General features: G+C 53.9%; 8 protein-coding genes across 8 annotated transcripts; 4 read left to right on the top strand and 4 right to left on the bottom strand.

Annotated features, from left to right (window-relative positions):
* Positions 1–32: 32 nt before the first annotated feature.
* Positions 33–3,848, bottom strand: SNOG_05010 (hypothetical protein; the record flags this gene model as incomplete). The annotated part of the gene is made up of 4 exons (XM_001795370.1): positions 33–763; positions 1,029–1,730; positions 2,187–2,607; positions 2,835–3,848. 4 exons carry the CDS (start codon positions 3,846–3,848, stop codon positions 33–35), a joined length of 2,868 nt encoding a protein of 955 aa, XP_001795422.1.
* Positions 3,849–4,463: 615 nt separating this feature from the next.
* On the bottom strand, positions 4,464–4,964 carry SNOG_05009 (hypothetical protein; the record flags this gene model as incomplete). Its single annotated transcript, XM_001795369.1, has 1 exon — positions 4,464–4,964. The coding sequence occupies one exon, from the start codon at positions 4,962–4,964 to the stop codon at positions 4,464–4,466; it is 501 nt and encodes a 166-aa protein (XP_001795421.1).
* A 748-nt stretch (positions 4,965–5,712) lies between these two features.
* SNOG_05008 (hypothetical protein) lies at positions 5,713–6,954 on the top strand (the record flags this gene model as incomplete). The annotated part of the gene is made up of 1 exon (XM_001795368.1): positions 5,713–6,954. One exon carries the CDS (start codon positions 5,713–5,715, stop codon positions 6,952–6,954), a length of 1,242 nt encoding a protein of 413 aa, XP_001795420.1.
* A 62-nt stretch (positions 6,955–7,016) lies between these two features.
* SNOG_05007 (hypothetical protein) lies at positions 7,017–8,144 on the bottom strand (the record flags this gene model as incomplete). Its single annotated transcript, XM_001795367.1, has 1 exon — positions 7,017–8,144. One exon carries the CDS (start codon positions 8,142–8,144, stop codon positions 7,218–7,220), a length of 927 nt encoding a protein of 308 aa, XP_001795419.1. The 3' UTR covers positions 7,017–7,217.
* A 694-nt stretch (positions 8,145–8,838) lies between these two features.
* SNOG_05006 (hypothetical protein) lies at positions 8,839–10,276 on the top strand (the record flags this gene model as incomplete). Its single annotated transcript, XM_001795366.1, has 5 exons — positions 8,839–8,878; positions 8,930–9,128; positions 9,177–9,214; positions 9,274–9,389; positions 9,440–10,276. 5 exons carry the CDS (start codon positions 8,839–8,841, stop codon positions 10,007–10,009), a joined length of 963 nt encoding a protein of 320 aa, XP_001795418.1. The 3' UTR covers positions 10,010–10,276.
* Positions 10,277–11,001: 725 nt separating this feature from the next.
* Positions 11,002–13,108, top strand: SNOG_05005 (hypothetical protein; the record flags this gene model as incomplete). Its single annotated transcript, XM_001795365.1, has 5 exons — positions 11,002–11,133; positions 11,344–11,383; positions 11,436–11,584; positions 11,633–13,014; positions 13,066–13,108. The coding sequence occupies 5 exons, from the start codon at positions 11,002–11,004 to the stop codon at positions 13,106–13,108; spliced, it is 1,746 nt and encodes a 581-aa protein (XP_001795417.1).
* Positions 13,109–13,383: 275 nt separating this feature from the next.
* Positions 13,384–13,936, bottom strand: SNOG_05004 (hypothetical protein). The gene is made up of 2 exons (XM_001795364.1): positions 13,699–13,936; positions 13,384–13,625 (listed from the first exon to the last, which is right to left on the bottom strand). The coding sequence occupies exons 1-2, from the start codon at positions 13,699–13,701 to the stop codon at positions 13,512–13,514; spliced, it is 117 nt and encodes a 38-aa protein (XP_001795416.1). The 5' UTR covers positions 13,702–13,936; the 3' UTR covers positions 13,384–13,511.
* Positions 13,937–14,569: 633 nt separating this feature from the next.
* On the top strand, positions 14,570–16,795 carry SNOG_05003 (hypothetical protein; the record flags this gene model as incomplete). Its single annotated transcript, XM_001795363.1, has 2 exons — positions 14,570–16,340; positions 16,389–16,795. The coding sequence occupies 2 exons, from the start codon at positions 14,570–14,572 to the stop codon at positions 16,793–16,795; spliced, it is 2,178 nt and encodes a 725-aa protein (XP_001795415.1).
* Positions 16,796–17,223: the final 428 nt, after the last annotated feature.

The following is a 17,223-nucleotide window of genomic DNA, read 5'->3' as shown; positions in this document are numbered from 1 at the left end:
TTCTCACCCCCGTCGTCCTATACCATCAAACCTCACAGAAAAACCTTATCCTCCCTCCCCTGCTTATCCCAATACCCACCACTAACCCACCTCCCCCCCTTCCCCACCATACTCTTCAAACTCCCCCATCCCTGCTGTCTCCCCTTCTGCCCATCCAACCCACTCTCCCCCTCCGGTGTCATCCGACTGACATTCTCCCCACCCAACGCACCCAACGGCGTCCTCTCCCTCTCTCTCTCCCTTCCCACACACATCTCTGCCCTAACATCGACCGGAAAAAGCCCCAGTCCCGCGGGCCTCACCTGTGTCTGCGCAACCTGCTGCACCGTCGCGCGCTTGCTACTCTTCGGTGGCGGGGAAGGCGTCGCAAACTGACTGCTCTCGTGCAGACTCGCAAGGCGGGAGCGGCGCGCGTTGGAATTGATGCGCCCGTTTGACGTGCGGAAGCCAATGGACGAGCTGCGCAGTTCCTCGACGGTCGGCTCTTCGTCTTCGGCGCCGTAGAAAGTCAGGTTGCCACTGAGGTCGCGCGTCATGAGCGAGAGCTTGGAGGAGGAGGGGCGCGTGGTGCTGGTGGGGCGCGAGACGCTGTCGAAGAAGGGGTAGGCGGTGGATTGGCCGCGGGAATGCGTCTTTTTCAGCGAGGCGGAGCGCGAGTGGAGGGATTTGCGGGAGTGGCGCTCTTTGGGGTTGGAGACGGGTTGGGAGGGGGTTTTGGAGATGCGCTTGGATTTGCGGTCGGTGGCGGTTTGGGATTGGCGAGCTGTTTTGGGGCGTTCTGGGGATGCGGTTGCTTTCGTTTTGGATTGAGGATCTGCTCGTGCTGGTGTTGATCTTGCACCGAGACTATATGTAGACGACATATTCTCTTTACCACCATGCTCTGCAACATAAGCTGAGTAGAATGGTGTTGGATCGCCTAAGCACTTGTCAGCAAGAGTTCGATGGGCGTGGTAAGTTGACAGAAATTGCATAGAAGAGGTTCACTTACGTTCACTCGTGACGCTTCAAATCTCTCTTCGTCTCACCCTTACTCGTCCTCTTCTGCTTCTCCGCCTTCTTCTCAGCACTGTTACGTTTGCTCCTCCGCCTAGTATCAATCTGCAACGGCGGCAATACAAAGTCTCCTGGCTTCACCATCACCCGCTTCTCAGCCTCTTCAATCTCATCTTCCTCGTCAGTGTACACGCTGTCACTCAGATCAGCATCCTTGAAGATCTCACTGCCAGTCAGATCATTGAGCCGTGATTTCAGAGAATATGCGCGAAGGCTGTCGCGCGTGCTTGCGCGTCGGGGCATTTCGCTTGAACTATATGCGATGGTCGTGTCTGGTCTGGCATAGCTCTTCTCGACACGGTCTCGATGAATGCCTGCGGATGTGTATGGACGAGTCACCCGATTTTGACGCAAGCTACCAGGAAACTCTTTTGGTGATGTCTCCGACACAGGGCTGACAGACGGCTTGCTGACGCTCCTGCGTGCTTCGATACGCTCCTTTGATGGCTTCCGGGCCTTCGAGCTACTCGGCATCTCTTTGCCCCTACCCTCGACTACATCATCATCTGGCCTTACAATTGTGTTCCTCCTTGCTGGAGCGTCAGACATGAAGGCAGGGGCCCCTTTGTACGTTGAAGACGACGCGCGGCTACCGGCAGCACTGAAGAATGGCGATTTGTTTGAAGCGCGGTTTCGGATGTATGAGTCGCGCTTCACGTCCATTGGTCGGTCGACTAGACTACTACGAGTGGAAGCAGGCACGACGCGAATACTACGTCTGTTCTCTACAGGCGTGGTAACTCGTGGCTGCTGTCGTGCGACGGGTCGCTGCGGGGCCGTGGAGGGCGCTGTAGAGAAGGTACTTGTACACCTTGTAGTGGTATACGAGCTTGTGCTAGGAGGTCGACGCAGTGAAGATCGCGAAAAGTTTGTGTTGCTCCTGGACGGTGAGTAGGTCTGTCGACCATGTCCCATTCCTGTGATGCGTCGATTTACCGGCAAGCCTGAACTGCGATGGATCTGATCATGGTACACTGTAGTTGCCCGTCTTCGATGTTTTCGAAATGTGCTTGACCTCAACGATTCTGCCAGCTGTTCGGTAGGAATTCTCATGGAATCGCAAGGATGCTGTGATGGAGCAGTGTCGTTCTGAAAACCCCAGGATGACTCCTCAAAAGTATCCAGGATACGAGTATCTGCATCACCGATCGAGTCTGTAAGAGACTCGTCATCTCTGTCATCAGCTTGCAGATCCAGATCCAGCATTGGTGGTTTTTCCGAGGCACGATGCATCAAGTAGTCATGTTCTCCTTTACCGTTCTCGAGGTCTTCTTGGTCATGATCCACGTCAACGTGCGGGTACCCAAGTGGAATGAACATCGGACGCGATATGTCAGATTTCTTCGGACTTCTAGGTAGCTTCGGGCTTGCGTAAGATTTGCGCTGTTTCCTGCGACGCAGACAGATTACAAGTCCGAATAGCAAAAGTATGCCGCATATGGCTCCAATGATTGAGCCGATGATGATACCAGCTATTTGTCCGGCGTTGTCCTCATGGTGTGGGTCAGCGTTGCTCGCAGTACCCGCTGGTACGCTCGACGGTACCGCTTTCTGTTGAGTTCGAGGCAACAATCTGAAACGTTTGCGTATCCTTTTGGGAGTCGTCACTTGAAACTGCGGTCAATATGCATTGTACTTTTTGTGCAGGGAAGTCCTGCGTGATCGTGCCGTAGATGGTGGCCTTTGACGGATCGAATTGCAGATAGCGGGACAGGGAAGCAAGATCGACAGACAGTTTCTCATTGTTGCTTGAAAGTACGCCTTGTGGTATGGCGTACTCGAATTTCTCTCCGATCGTTGCATTCACTATGGCCAATCTCTGACGCAAAGAGGTCGGATTTGAAGAGTATATGGAGGTTCAATTGCGCCACGTCGCCGAACTGGTCCGTTGCATTGACGGAGATGTCTTGCGACATGGTCCCGGATGGTGCATCGCCGCTGATTATTGAAGTTTTCTTGTCAAGCTTCAGCCATGAAGGCAATGTGGCATCGACAGACTGAATCTGCGGCTCCAGCACTGCTACACCATCGAGGAGCAGCGTGCTTTTCAGATCAATGTAGACATTTTGTCTCTTTTCCAAATTGAGAGTTTGGGCGTAGGGTTGGAATAAGAACTGGTGATTGCTGATTACAAGAGTGAAGGACAGCGAAGAGCCAGCATAGCCTGGGGATTGAGAAGCGATCAAGAGTATGTCAAAACTCTGTGTGGAGGTAATAGAGGGGGTGGTCCCAGTGAAATGGAGCGATGATCCATCGAAGCTGATCCATGCAGGCAATGGCGTATGATCGGAAAGGAGCGCATAGTACGACGGTGACCATCCATTAGACGCAAAGGTATTCCAAGGAAATGTGATGTCGATGGGCTTTGAAGGTCCAATGTTGATAGTTTTCGGTCCGGAGAGTAGTCCCGAGGTCGCAAGCACTTGCGTGACATTGCCCTTGACATCTGGGCCATTTTCTTTTGCGACCATGAGCTTTGAGTCCATATCGACAAATGCGCCATTCGATCCAGCCGCATTTATCTTGAAGTTGATCTCCCCAACATCGCTAGCACTCGGAGTTCCAGACAGTGTCCGACTATTGCTGTCTAGTGACAGCCAAGTCGGATTTCCGACCAAAGAGTATTGCAGGTTGTCTGAGTCGGTCGCAAATGTCGTTGGCGCGATTTGATATTCATATGATTCACCAACAAGCGCAACTGGCGGGAGTTGCAAGTTGAATGGATAGCTGACTTGGAGATATGCCGCAATGGAGGCAGGTAGAAGCCATAATGCGAACAGCGATCTCGTCATTGCGCTGCCACTAAATCAACAAAATTCTGTGATGATGGCTACGTTGTACTCACAATGACGGCGCTCTGCCGTGGAGATTTCTCTACACCCTCCTAACACTTCTATGCCAACTGTCAAATGACTAGATTTTAGATTCGCCGAGGTTGACGATGGACCATAACAAGAAAGTCTCGGACGCAAAGACGGAGCGAACATGCTGAAGATCTTTCGTCACTTTCAGCCCCCTCTTCCTGGCTTCCTGGGTCTCAGGAATTCATGATCGCGCCGCGGACGCGTGCTCGTGTCGATGCCTTACGTTGGCCTCTCAACTGAGCGAGGAATGTGTTAACCACTTCACACCTCCGATTAACAAACCATAGTATTGTGATAACACCATCATGGTCGCTCATGGTGATGCCGAACCGCTCTCCGCGCACAACTGGGATTGCCTTGATTATTCTTGTGCTTCTTGTTTCAGCCACGCTTTAAGACATCCTGGATCATACGAGGTGTTTTCGAAGGAGGTCAGGCAGGGTGGTGAAGAGGGGCTGCACGAGCAAGGGATGCGTTTTCCTGCCCCCTCTTCCACCACAACGAGGTCTTGCCAGAACGTCTAGTAACAACTCCAGAATTTGCTCATCTTGCGATGGGTAACTCCATTTTCAACCCAGCCCTCCCTGGAGCATAGTATGCAGGACGGATCTCGACTTGGCTGAATTTGCATGTTTCGTACAGCGCTCTAGCAGGCCCGTTGTGCTCGTCGACCCATAGCTGAATGCTTTCGCTGCCTCCCTTTTCCATTTGATGGCGCAGGGCGTGGACGAGACATCTGCCGATGCCCTTTTTTCTTTCTTGCTCAACTACACAGAGCTTGTGTAGCCAGACTACTCTCTTCATTCGCTGATACACAAGGTACGCCACGACCTGGTCTAAGTCGCCCTTCAGTGCCAGGAGCACGCCAACATTCTTCTTCTTCAACTCGACATCGTAGTCGAAGCCTTCATCTTTGGAAAATACCTTTCGTTCGAGTTTCGCAATCCTGCCTGCAAAGAGTGGGCGATCCTTTGCTGGTAGAGCGGCGAAGTCCTTTAGGGCTATCCCAGGGGGTAGTAAACCAGCAGCGGCTGCATCCGTCATTCTCGAGCCTCGTGTGCGCTCTCGTGTGTGGTGGCTATCTAGGGACCTCGTGGTACCTCAACGTGCCGATGGGACAAAGACCGCCTTGCCTAGCCTCTTTCTGCCATACCAGCACGTCTCCGTCTCAAAAGTGTCTTGCAGATGAGTGACTTGAACCGATTGTGGTGTCGTGATGTGCATGAGCGCGAAAGCGAAAATTACAGGGCACGACAATGCACGTGATCACGCATCGATCGCGACCTGCGGATCTCAACGCGTCTGCTCCTGCATGACATCCCGAAATCAACAGGCACAACGCAACCTTGTCTGAATTTCACGATGAGGCCTTGCATAAAATTCAAGCTACTTCCGTTGTCCCACGTTGCAAGGTAACAAGCAGGGGGTACGTTTTCTTCCGCCCGACGCGACCTGCAACCATGCCTGGCAAACGAAAGCGACCATACTCTAATATTGACTTCACATTGAAGCGGGTGTTCAAGAAGCCCGGATTCAGGTGTGTTCAACTGCGTCCATATGAATCACTCGACTAATACAACATCCCAGACCTCTACAACGTGAAGTCATCACAGCCACGCTCGAAGGCGAAGATGTCTTCTTGCAGGCTGCGACGTCGTTTGGCAAGAGCTTATGCTACCAGTTACCGGCTGTTGTAGATTTTGGCAGTGCGTTGACGAATCCTCCTTGTGCTCTTCGCTGACCCAGAAAGTGACCATTGTCATTTCTCCACTGTTGGCCCTCATGGTATGAAATGATCAGCACATTGCGAACTGTAGCTAATTATAGACAGAACAACCAAGTCGCTGCTCTACGCAATGCAAACATTCGCGTAGAGACAATCAACAGCACCACACCACCACCTGAAAGAAGAAGAATTCTCGAGGACCTCCAATGTGGTCACCCGTTGACCAGGCTGCTATATGTTACCCCGGAATTCTGTCAAGGTGACCAATTTCGCAGGATCCTCAGGGTCATTCACTCTCAAAAAGAGCTTGCACGCATTGCAGTCGACGAAGCCCATTGTGTCAGCGAATGGGGTCATGACTTCAGACCATCCTTTCAGCAACTGTCCTTCTTCAAGGAAGAGTTTCCAGATGTTCCTATCATATGTCTAACCGCCACGGCCACTGCCCGTGTGCGAGACGACATCATCAAGACCCTCGCCCTGGATACCACCAAGCTCAAGATGTTCCGCATGACCACAAGCCGCCCCAACCTGCACTACGAAATCCGCTTCAAGAACGACCAAGAAGACCAATACCCCGACTTCCTCCGCTGGCTCAAAGCCGCCCACGCTCGACGCGCCGCCAACCCGGAGCGCCTCGCCACCCAAAACCAACGCGCAGACAACGTCCCAGGCATCATATACACGCTCTTCCGCAAAGACTGCGAATCCCTCGCCGCCCGCCTGCGCTCCGACGGCATCGGCGCAAAGCCCTACCACGCCGGGCTCCCGCACGCCGAGCGCGCCGACGCCCTCGAAGGCTGGGTCGCGAACAAAGCCGGCTACGACGTGGTGGTCGCAACGACGGCGTTTGGCATGGGCATCGACAAGGAAAACGTGCGCTTCGTCGCGCACTGGCAGCTGCCCAAGAGCTTCGAAGGATTCTACCAAGAAGCCGGGCGCGCGGGCCGCGATGGAAAGGCTAGTGTTTGTATGCTATACTACGGGCGCGAAGACCGCGATCGCGCGGGCCAGATGATGGCGAGGGATCATGCGCGGCAGCCGAAGGGGGGTACGATGCAGGTGCAGCTCCAACATCGGCAGAACAGTCTTGTCGCGCTGGTCAAGTATTGCGAGGCGACCAATGTGTGCAGGCATAAGTTGATTGCTAGGTACTTTGCGGACGATGAGAATCCGCCGTGTGACTACGCGTGCGATTGGTGTAAGGATGCTGTGGGCGTGGTGAAGAGGAAGGAGAGGAACTTGGCGAGTGAGGAGTTTTGTAGCACGCAGAGGGAGCAAGGGTATGATATTGATGAATATGAGTGAGGGAGCTGGGTGTCGAGGCGCAAGGGGGTATTGCATCACGGTAGCATTGTATGGCGTTACATGAGACTCGAAATCTGATCTTGAAATTGTTTTGCCTCGCATAATCATGTCTACTTTCAAGCCATCAGCTTGAATTTCAACTGTTTTGGACATGTTCTACTATTCGACTATCATCTCGCCCCCTCAACGCCCTTTCATGCAATTTTCGTAACCGTGATTCGTAACACGTCGCCATATATGAAGTCCCAGATAATTCCCCACCTCTACTTGAGGACCAAAGCAGCGCTCGGGACAAAGCCAGCCTCCTTCAGCGTCATGCCAAAATCAGTCTTGTCGAACGTCTTCTTGGGGAACGTAGTCGAGAAGGAGTTGACCTCGAGACCATCCTGCTCGAGCGCGTGTGCCACCTCAAACAGCGTTGTCTCAACCGGGAAGGTCTTGGTGACGCGACCATTGCTCGTCTGCAGCGCCAGTCTCGCCTCTGTATACGCGCTGGCCGGCTTGCTTGTAGTTGGGCCCGAGGACGTTGGCATGGGTGCCTGTGCAGGAGCCGGTGGAGGAGCCTGACCCGCGCGCTGTGCTTTTTCGATCTCAGCTTTCCGCTTGCGCTCCTGCTTATCGGCCTCGAGTTTGGCGAGGACACGCTTCCGGGCGTCGTCGTCTGCCTTCTTCTCAGCGCGCTTTGCCTGTGCCTCCTTTATGCGCTCCTTTGCCTGCAGTGCCTCCTTGATGTCCTGCGACTCCTTGGTAGCCTTCATGCGGATCTGCTCGTTTCGCTTCTTATCTTCCTTGTCCGCCTCTGCCTGTGCCGCACGCTTGGCCGCGAGCTTGGCCTTTGCCTGCTCGAGCTTCTGCTTCTTCTCCTCTTCGGTGAGCGGGGCGAGCTCTTCGGTCGACTCGCTGAAGTTCTGGTGGCCAGACTTGTCGGCATGGAACTCGGCCTGTGGGGCGGAGCGGAACTTCTTGCCACAGTCATCGCAGACGAGTGACTGTGCTACTTCACCGGGCTTGAGTGCGGGAGGCTCTTCGGCGGCGTCGGCTTGCTCGGCCTTGATCTCGTCCACGGTCTTATCCTGATTCTTCTCGATCCAGTCCATGGCGCCTTGCAGGCCACCAGTGGCCTTGACTGCGAGCTCGGCGCGCTCTTGGGGAAAGCCCATTTCTATGAGCTGCTCAAGATCTGAAGCCATTTTGTGTGGTGGCGACGTGTGTGTGGTTCGTGGAGACGGTCGAAGCTTTGGAGCTCTAGTGGGTCGGTCGCGTGGGTTTCCCTACTGTTGACGTGGAGATGGACGGGGGTGACGTGGAAGCGCAGTGATCAAGGGTGGAGGGATGAAGGCTCTTGGATGCGGGGAGAAGGAGCGATCAGGCGAGTGGGGATTATGTAGTTGGGAAGACGCGAAGAGGGGAGAAGGTGGAGGAACCATGGATGAGATCACTGCCTAGTGCGGCGTTCACGTTGGGTGCTGAGCGAGTCCAGACACAGATTGGAATGAGTGTATTCAGTGTTATGCTATCACAGTGCTCTTCACCTATAGCAGACTTCAATCCACACGTACGCACGCTCGCTGTTGCGTGTGTTGAAGGCCTGCATCGTAAAGTTGGTTAGCACGTTAGGTGCCGGAGGTTAACGTCGCCGTCACTTGTCTGCAACGTCATCCAGAGTTCCAAGCGAGCTCTCCCCCAGCATCCTAACACTTGACCTGCCGTATACCACGACTCCCAAACGTCGCTTCTGGTTCGCGCTCTTGGTACCTTCACACCTGCGACCGCACTCAACACCTGCCTATCCATCCGGCACGCGCTACCCCTGCGACCCGCCGCCTGAACACCTGATTACCAACGCACCACCCGCAACACCTATAGACTGCTCGCGCGCCCACAATGTCTGTCGAGCTCGACCCCGTAGAGCTGGGCTTCAAGCGTAAGATGCGCAATGGGTCGAAGGATGGCACAGCGGGACTGAAGTGAATAGGCCCCTTCCAGCAGGAAGTCTCCAAGACGCTGCACCTCAAGAACCCGCACTCCGACCCAGTCGCTTTCAAAGTCAAGACGGTACGTAACGCCGTAGAACGAGCTGGAGATGCGACACATGCTGACTGCATCTATCTCTATCTAGACCGCTCCCAAGCAGTATGCATCCCACGACCCACGGCCTGCAACCTCGGCTCCGTGTCAGCCAGCTAACAACAACCTTGCAGATACTGTGTTAGGCCGAACAGTGGGCGCATCGAGCCCGGCAAAGAGGTCGAAGTTCAGAGTACGGCCCCCGTGTGTGGCGCGTTATCGTCGGCATGGCACACTAACACGTGCGCGTAGTTCTTCTCCAGGCTATGAAAGAGGACCCACCGCCAGATGCGAAGTGCCGCGACAAGTTCCTCGTACAATCCGTCTTGGTCACCGCCGACAAGGAGTTCACCAACGTCGGATCCCTGGTATGTCAAGTGCAAGACAGTGTGCCCTTTGTTGCTAACAATGAAAATAGTGGTCACACATCGAGCAGACCAACAAGTCGTCGATCCAAGAGAAGAAGATTAGAGTCCTCTTCCTGCCAGCCGACGATGCGTCCACCACCACCCCTGCTAAGACCAACGGTGTCAGCCGCGAGTCGCTCGTCTCTGCTGCTACTCCCGAAGCCGTGACTCCTCAGCGCGGCGTACCCGACGCCACCGGACCCGTCTCCCGCCCAGATGAGCGACCAGCGGGTAGCAAGCATCTTGGAGAGATCAAGGACGAGGCATTTAGCCCTGCATCCTCAGGTGGCGTGGGTGCGACCATGTCTGCGGCCGCTACTCGAGTGTCCAACGCCATTCCTGTATCTCAAGAAGACCTGAGCGCCCAGCTCGCAGAGGCCAAGGCTACTATTGCCAGGCTCACACAACAAGCTTCCGAAGCCTCTGGCCTGCGCCAACGAAAGACCGATACCACATCCGGTTCCAAGTCCCAGCTCTCAACTGCTCCTCACACCCAGACTGCCCCTGCAGGTGGTGTCTCTGTCCAGATCACTGCCTTGCTCTGTTTGGTCAGCTTCCTCCTCGCCTACTTCTTGTTCTGAGCGTCTCCTGGGCGTTGCTTCGTAGAGCAAAGCAAAAGTAATCACTACACGCGAAGGGCGACCTTGGGCGGACGATGAACGAGTTTAGGATTTAGAGATTTGGGAGGCCAAGACCATGCAGAAACAGCGAGGGACGGCGAGCGACTGTTGCTTTCTTTTCAGGGTGTAATTAAGTTATTGGGGAGAGTAGGGTTGTCATGGCCAGGATTACTAGCAGCGTGAATTGTGCGCGCAAAGGTCCATGTATCAACAATCATGAATTCCGTATGTCATGCCTATGACTTTATCTTGCGGAGCCCGTCCAATGTATGTGTCATCTGTTTGAAACAAACGAACTCACTCCACACTTGCAATAACGTTGCGCGCATCCTCCACAGTGGATGTGGATCTTGCTGGCCGGCCTGCGCATCGCAGTGTCCGCACTTTAGTGTTGCAGCGTTGGTGCTCGTAATTAGTATAGTATATTGTGGGCGAACCATTGGGGCGCGTTCACTCTGTCAATGTAGCTTTTTCTGCTCCATGTGCAAAAGGATACCCTCACTGATCACTAACAGACAGACCGATAATGCAGTGCACACGGTGTTTGCTCAGTCTCACCATAGCATGGTCGAAGCAATGGTCGCGAGCGCATTCATAAGCGAGATGCAATTGGGAAAGATGCCATGCACGGCGCGACTCAACGCGTGCCAGGCCCTTGGGTCAGCTCCACGGATTCTCGACCATGCGTCATACTGGCATACCCTGCATCTCAGCATGACAATGGCCGTTATCAGGAGCGGCGGGCAAATGCGGCTCTGGTTCGCGGGTTGCTTGAAGTAGTGGGGCAATTCCGCTTTCGGGGAGCACTGTTTGTGACTCGAACAATTTCTTGGGAGCCAGATTAAAGTCACCTTAGTAGCCGCCCACCTTTCCTCGCCATCTCGTCTCAACCTTCATACTCCCTCCCGCCTGATAGCTTGTCATCATGTGTGGTATCTTCGCGTGCTATAGGTATGCGACGCGCCCCAGACTTTGCAATTGCCCCTCCTATGCCCCTCCGCGATATTGTTGACATGTGGCTGACAAGCACAAAGGCACCCCGATGTGCAGAAGTTCAAGCCGACTGCCCTGAAAATGGGCAAGGCGTAAGTTCAGCTCCTTTCTCGTATCGTCTCGCTCAATTGACTAATTGCGAACAGTGTCCGACATCGGGGCCCGGATTGGAGTAGGCCAGCTTTCGAAACGTATGCGCCAGGAATGATCTAACTGAGAAACTTCAGGTGGTAACTGGGTCGCAAACGACACCAGTAAGTACTCAGAGGTACCTTGACGTGGTAATAGAGTTCTAACAACAGGCAGTCCTTGTCCACGAGCGTTTGAGTATCGTCGGTGTTGGTATGTGGTCACACGACAAACCAGAACCGGAGCGAAAACTTACGCCTAGCAGACTCTGGCGCTCAGCCGCTTGTCAACGAGGACGAGACCGTCTCGCTCGCCGTCAATGGCGAAATCTACAACCACAGAGTCCTGCGTAAGGGCCTGAAAACACCATACAACTTCAAGACACACTCAGATTGCGAGGTTATCATTCCTTTGGTATGAATGAGCCGTAAAACGAAGCTGGCGCAAAACTGACCCAAGCAGTATCTTGAACATGACATCGACGCGCCACGGAAACTCGACGGTATGTTCTCATGGGTTCTCCATGACAAGAAGCAAGATCGCATTATTGCCGCAAGAGACCCTATTGGAATCACCACATTCTACATGGGCAGGTCAAGCACAACACCTGGTGCTGTCTTCTTTGCATCGGAGCTCAAATGCCTGCATCCCGTTTGCGACAACATCATTTCCTTCCCTCCAGGTCATGTTTACGACTCAAAAACCGACGAGCTGAAGCGATACTACGACCCCAAGTGGCTCGTCGAGCCTGAAAACATTCCCACCACACCCGTCGACTACAAGGAGCTGAGGACATCATTTGAGCAATCAGTGCGAAAGCGCATGATGGCAGAAGTGCCCTTTGGTGTACTGCTCTCTGGTGGACTTGACTCGAGTCTGGTAGCTTCAATCGCGCAAAGGGAAACCCAACGGCTGAACGAGGCGACAAGGAAACGGGCTGCCGAGACCAAGGGTGCGGTATCCAACCAGGAGAACGAGCTCGTGGGTATTGATGACCAGAACGAGCTCCAGACGGATTTGCTGCTTGGTCAGCTCAACTCTTTCTCCATCGGTCTTCCCAACGCCCCAGACGCCATTGCTGCGCGTGAGGTGGCCGATTTTCTCGGAACCAAGCACCACACCTTCACCTTTACGATTGAAGATGGTCTCAACGCACTCACAGATGTCATCTTCCACCTCGAGTCGTTCGATGTCACCACAATCCGTGCCTCCACACCTATGTTCTTGTTAGCACGAAAGATCAAGGCCATGGGTGTCAAGATGGTGCTTTCAGGAGAGGGCAGCGACGAAATCTTTGGCGGATACTTGTACTTCCACAACGCGCCTGACAAGGCTGCCTTCCACCAGGAATGTATCCGCCGAGTCAAGAACTTGCATCTCGCGGATTGCCTGCGCGCCAACAAATCGACCTCCGCATGGGGAGTCGAGGCACGCGTGCCCTTCCTCGACAAGAACTTCCTCAACGTCTCCATGAACATCGACCCTGCCGAGAAGCTGCACACCAAGGAGCGCATCGAGAAGTACATTTTGCGAAAAGCCTTCGACACCACCGACGAGCCCGAGACGCAGCCATACCTGCCCGACCACATCCTCTGGAGACAGAAGGAGCAGTTCTCTGATGGTGTTGGGTACGGGTGGATTGATGCGCTCAAGGACAACGCTGAGCTGCATGTCACGGACGAGATGATGAAGAACCCCAAGCCCGAATGGGGCAGCGATATTCCCGACTCCAAGGAGGCGTACTGGTACAGAACTATGTTCGACGAGCACTTCCCTAGCTACTGTGCAAGCACCGTCATGCGATGGACGCCAACGTGGAGCAACCAGACGGATCCTTCTGGACGGTAAGTCGATCCAGAGATTATTGTGTTTATGACAATGCTAACAACGTCTAGTGCCATCGGCGTCCACGCGCAAAAGTACGACACCGCGAAATAGGTTACTCTTGACATTGACGGCACCCGAGTCGCATGCGGAGGATAAGCGTATACCCATAATACTCTGCTAGATCCGATGTAAACGGAGGATGTGTCAATAGAATATACGAGTCGTTCTGAAATGTCTCTCTCGCTGTGCGCATAGAAATGGTCTTCCCTTGTGACATGATGCCAAACAGCCGTCTTGCTTGACAAATAGCACACGGAGCATCGCATAACTCGCACACTCGCCATCAACAGCACACAACACATCAAAGCACGATGAAAAGCTGCCGTGGAATAAACGTTCATGCTTTGTGGTATCCATATGCTCCCTCCCCAATAAAAATGCGCGCAAGTTCATCGTACCCCGACCCTCATGGCGCTCTAAATAGCCATCTCCTTCCCATCCGCCTCCCCACTCTTCACCGTCTTGCCCGTCTTCTTGATCTTCTCCAGCACCGTCTCGTAGTCGAGAGATTCTGCGGCGACGATCTCGGCGGTTTGCGTTTCGAGGGACACGTTGTACGACTCGACGCCTGAAGAACATGTTAGTTGGGGGCCTGGTGGGTGGATGGGTTGGAGGGGAGGGGATGTGGGACAAGTACGCACCATCGAGTTTCTTGAGGACGCGCTCAGACGGCGCCGGAGCAGCCGCCGCAGGACATGCCGATGTTGAACTTGTAGGTGTGGGTAGACATTTTGTGTGGTATGTTGTTCAGGTGGTGCAGGTAGGTTTGTGCGAGAGGTGTGTAGGTTAGGAGAGTTGAGAAGGACAAGGTCGATGCGGGGCGGTGGCGCTTTGTAATTCAAAAAACTCGGAGAGCGTTGGTCAGGACGTTGTGTGAAGGTGAGCGCAGGTGACAAGAAACAGGTCAGATTATATATAGTGTGACGCGCCCAACAAAGACAAAGGCGGGATTGCGCAAGTTTCAAGGTGGTGGTGTAATTCGGGCTAGATTGCTACATAGAGCCCCGCATAGTGCGGAGCCCGTGGAACTGGTTGTGCTGCTCATATTGGTGCGCTGCTTAAGCTTTTTGGAATGCGAAACGTGCTCATGGTCGGAGATGGAGGGTAAGTGCGAAAGGACACGGTTGGTGCTGATACATGTCACGTACCGTACTCCGGAGTGCTGGTTAGGTGAGAGGGGCTGTGGAGAAAGTGCACGGTATCACGTGTCCGCGGCCGGTGAATAGGATATGGCTGCGAAATTTCTCCGTATGAAGTCTTGATATTCCTGTACCAAGCTTATACTCGAGGTGTTCCGAGCATGGCATTCTGGATGTGCAACATGCTCGTGCCTGATCGCTGCAGCCCCACGCGCAAGACAGCAGGGGTCTAGCAGCGGGGTCCAAGCTGCTGTGCCGGTGACGTCTTTGCATCTTTTCACAAGCAGTGTTCACGGCGAACACACGCCAAATAATCTGTAGCTATGGCCTCGTAAGTGCCACACCCTCTGGCTATTCATCCTCAACTAATCAGATGCACAGCAACATCCTCTTCCTGCCGTTCCGAAAGTCGCACTCGGTCAACCTCACCGACGCGATCAAACAGTACATATCCTCCAAGTATGACCAGCATCCGGATATGTTCACGCAGGACCTGGAGAGGATCGAAAAGCTCCGATCCCAGGCTACGCATGCGCAGGAACCGCATCCAAGCAACATCCCGAAGCTACAGCAGTACGCGGCGCAGCTGACATGGCTGAGCGGAAAGTTTCCAGTCGATATTGGAGTGGAATTTCCATGGTATCCTGCGCTGGGGTACAACACGAACCGCCCTACTTCCCGAAACAACCTCCGATTCGAGCTCGCCAACATCATGTTCAACCTCGCGGCCATGTACTCGCAGCTAGCCATGTCGTCGAACCGAAGCACACCAGACGGACTGAAGGTGGCAGCCAACAACTTCTGCATGGCAGCGGGCGTACTGGCCCATCTGCGGAACACAATTCTCCCGGAGCTTCGCACAGAGCCCCCAGAGGATATGGATGTCATGACGCTGGAGTCGCTGGAGAAGCTCATGCTCGCGCAGGGTCAAGAGTGTTTCTGGCAGAAGGCTGTCAAGGACGGCTTGAAGGATGCGACCATCGCTAAGCTGGCTGCACGCGTCTCCGATCTCTACGATGAAGCGAGGGAAGCGGGTATACAGTCAGATGCTATCAGCAGCGAGTGGATACACCATATGAACGCCAAGCACCACCACTTTGCCGCGGCTGCGCAGTACCGAGCGGCGTGCGATAGCTTGGAGAAGCGTAAATATGGAGAGGAAGTTGCACGGCTGCGGGATAGCCTCTCGTGCGTCAATGAGGCTCTCAAAGAACAGCGTTACATCAACAAGCTCGTACTGGCGGATTTGAATGGCTTGAAGAACCGCGTGTCAGAAGACTTGAAGCGTGCGGAGAAAGACAACGACATGATCTACCTTCTGCCAGTAACGCCGAAGGCTGAGCTCAAGATACTGGACCGCGCAAACATGGTGGTATCGAGAATACCGAAAGAGGTGGCCGAATCCAACTCTATGCTGGGCGAGCGCGGCGAACTAGGACCTGCATTGTTCTCGAAACTCGTTCCCTACTCTGTTCATCTGGCGGCGAGCATTTACGTGGATCGCCGTGACCGACTGGTCAATAACACAATCGTTGAGGAGCTGGAAGGACTTACAACCCAGATTCACGAGGTACTCCGGAGTCTTAACCTTCCAGGGTCGTTACAGGCGTTGGAGAAGCCTCTGGGTCTACCACCAGGTCTCAGTGCTCACGCAGAGGAAATTCGACAACAAGACGGCATCAACAGGCTACTGCGATCTATGGAGGATACAAAGAAACTGATGTACAGCGACCAGGCCATCTACCATGAAGGTGTTGATATTCTCAAGACTGAAGCGAACGACGACGAAGGTGCGCGGAGAAAGTATGGCACAGAACTTTGGACACGCGCAGCAGCTGAGAGAGCAGCGCCGAAGCTTTACGCCCAAATCAACGAGATTGACGGTTACTTCAAAGCAGCGACAAATAGCGATAACATCGTTAAGACCAAGCTCAAGGAGAACGAGCACTTCATACAGCTTTTGAGCGGACCGGACCACGATCTTGAGAACTATGTGCCCAGTGGTCGAAGGCCTGCGATTACTGGTGATGTAGAGCGAGAGGCTGGCAAACTACGAGGCTGCTTCAACGAGGTCAGCCGGCTAGAGAGCAGAAGGCGGCGCAAGGTCGAAGTTCTCAGGACCAAAGCAAAGCAAGATGACATTAGTAAGTGCCATGATTCCTCATGCTTATGACATGCTTACATCCCACTAGATCCCGAACTGCTTCGAGAAGCCGCTCGCTTAGAGCGGGAGTACCCAATGCAGACCATCGAGGCGGTGCAGTTCGAAAGCCTCTTCGATAAGCGACTACAGATGTACGATGCTGACCAAGACATGGTCCAAGAGGAAGAGAAGGAGCAAGCAGACGCCATCAAGCGGTTACAAGACGCCAACGCTGCTTTCCTCGTCGCTCGCCGTGGTGACCAATCAACGAAGAAGCGCGAACAAGCGCTGCAGAACCTGGAGAATGCTTATTTCAAGTACAAGGAGATCATCTCGAATCTCGATGTCGGGCGCAAGTTCTACAACGATCTTGCGAAGATCGTCAGTCGGTTTAGAGACGACGCGCGGAGCTTTGCGTATCAGCGGAAGTCCGAGGCTTCGCAGATCGAGGCGTAAGTTCAAACGGGCCTTTTCATGTGTACTCATGACTGATAATACCCAGCGATCTCGCAACTAGGATGAGTTCTCTTAGTCTTCAGCAAGCAAATTCGAGTTCTCTGCAGCAACAGCGGCAGGCAGATGCACAGAATCCACAGTACGGCGCAGAAGCGCATGCTGAAGCACCATTGACTGCACCGACACCTACGAGGGCTGCTCCTCCGCCATCAGGCATGTGGACGCCAGAAGTAGGTATTCGCTTTGGTGGTGTGCCGACAGCATCTGGGAACGCAAGGCCATCAAACGGCCCGGCACAAGATGGCCGATGGGATCCCACACAGGGACTAAAGTTTGGTTGAGATACAGAGAAGCAGGAATGGCATTATGCATCATAGCGTGGCGTAGGATAGATACCAGTATCTGAACATGGTTTGGATGAGCAACGG

The sequence above is a fragment of the Parastagonospora nodorum genome, assembly GCF_000146915.1.
Source record: "Parastagonospora nodorum SN15 chromosome Unknown scaffold_7, whole genome shotgun sequence".
In the NCBI taxonomy this organism is placed as follows: Eukaryota; Fungi; Ascomycota; class Dothideomycetes; order Pleosporales; family Phaeosphaeriaceae; genus Parastagonospora; species Parastagonospora nodorum.
This window is presented reverse-complemented; position numbering and strand designations above follow the sequence as displayed.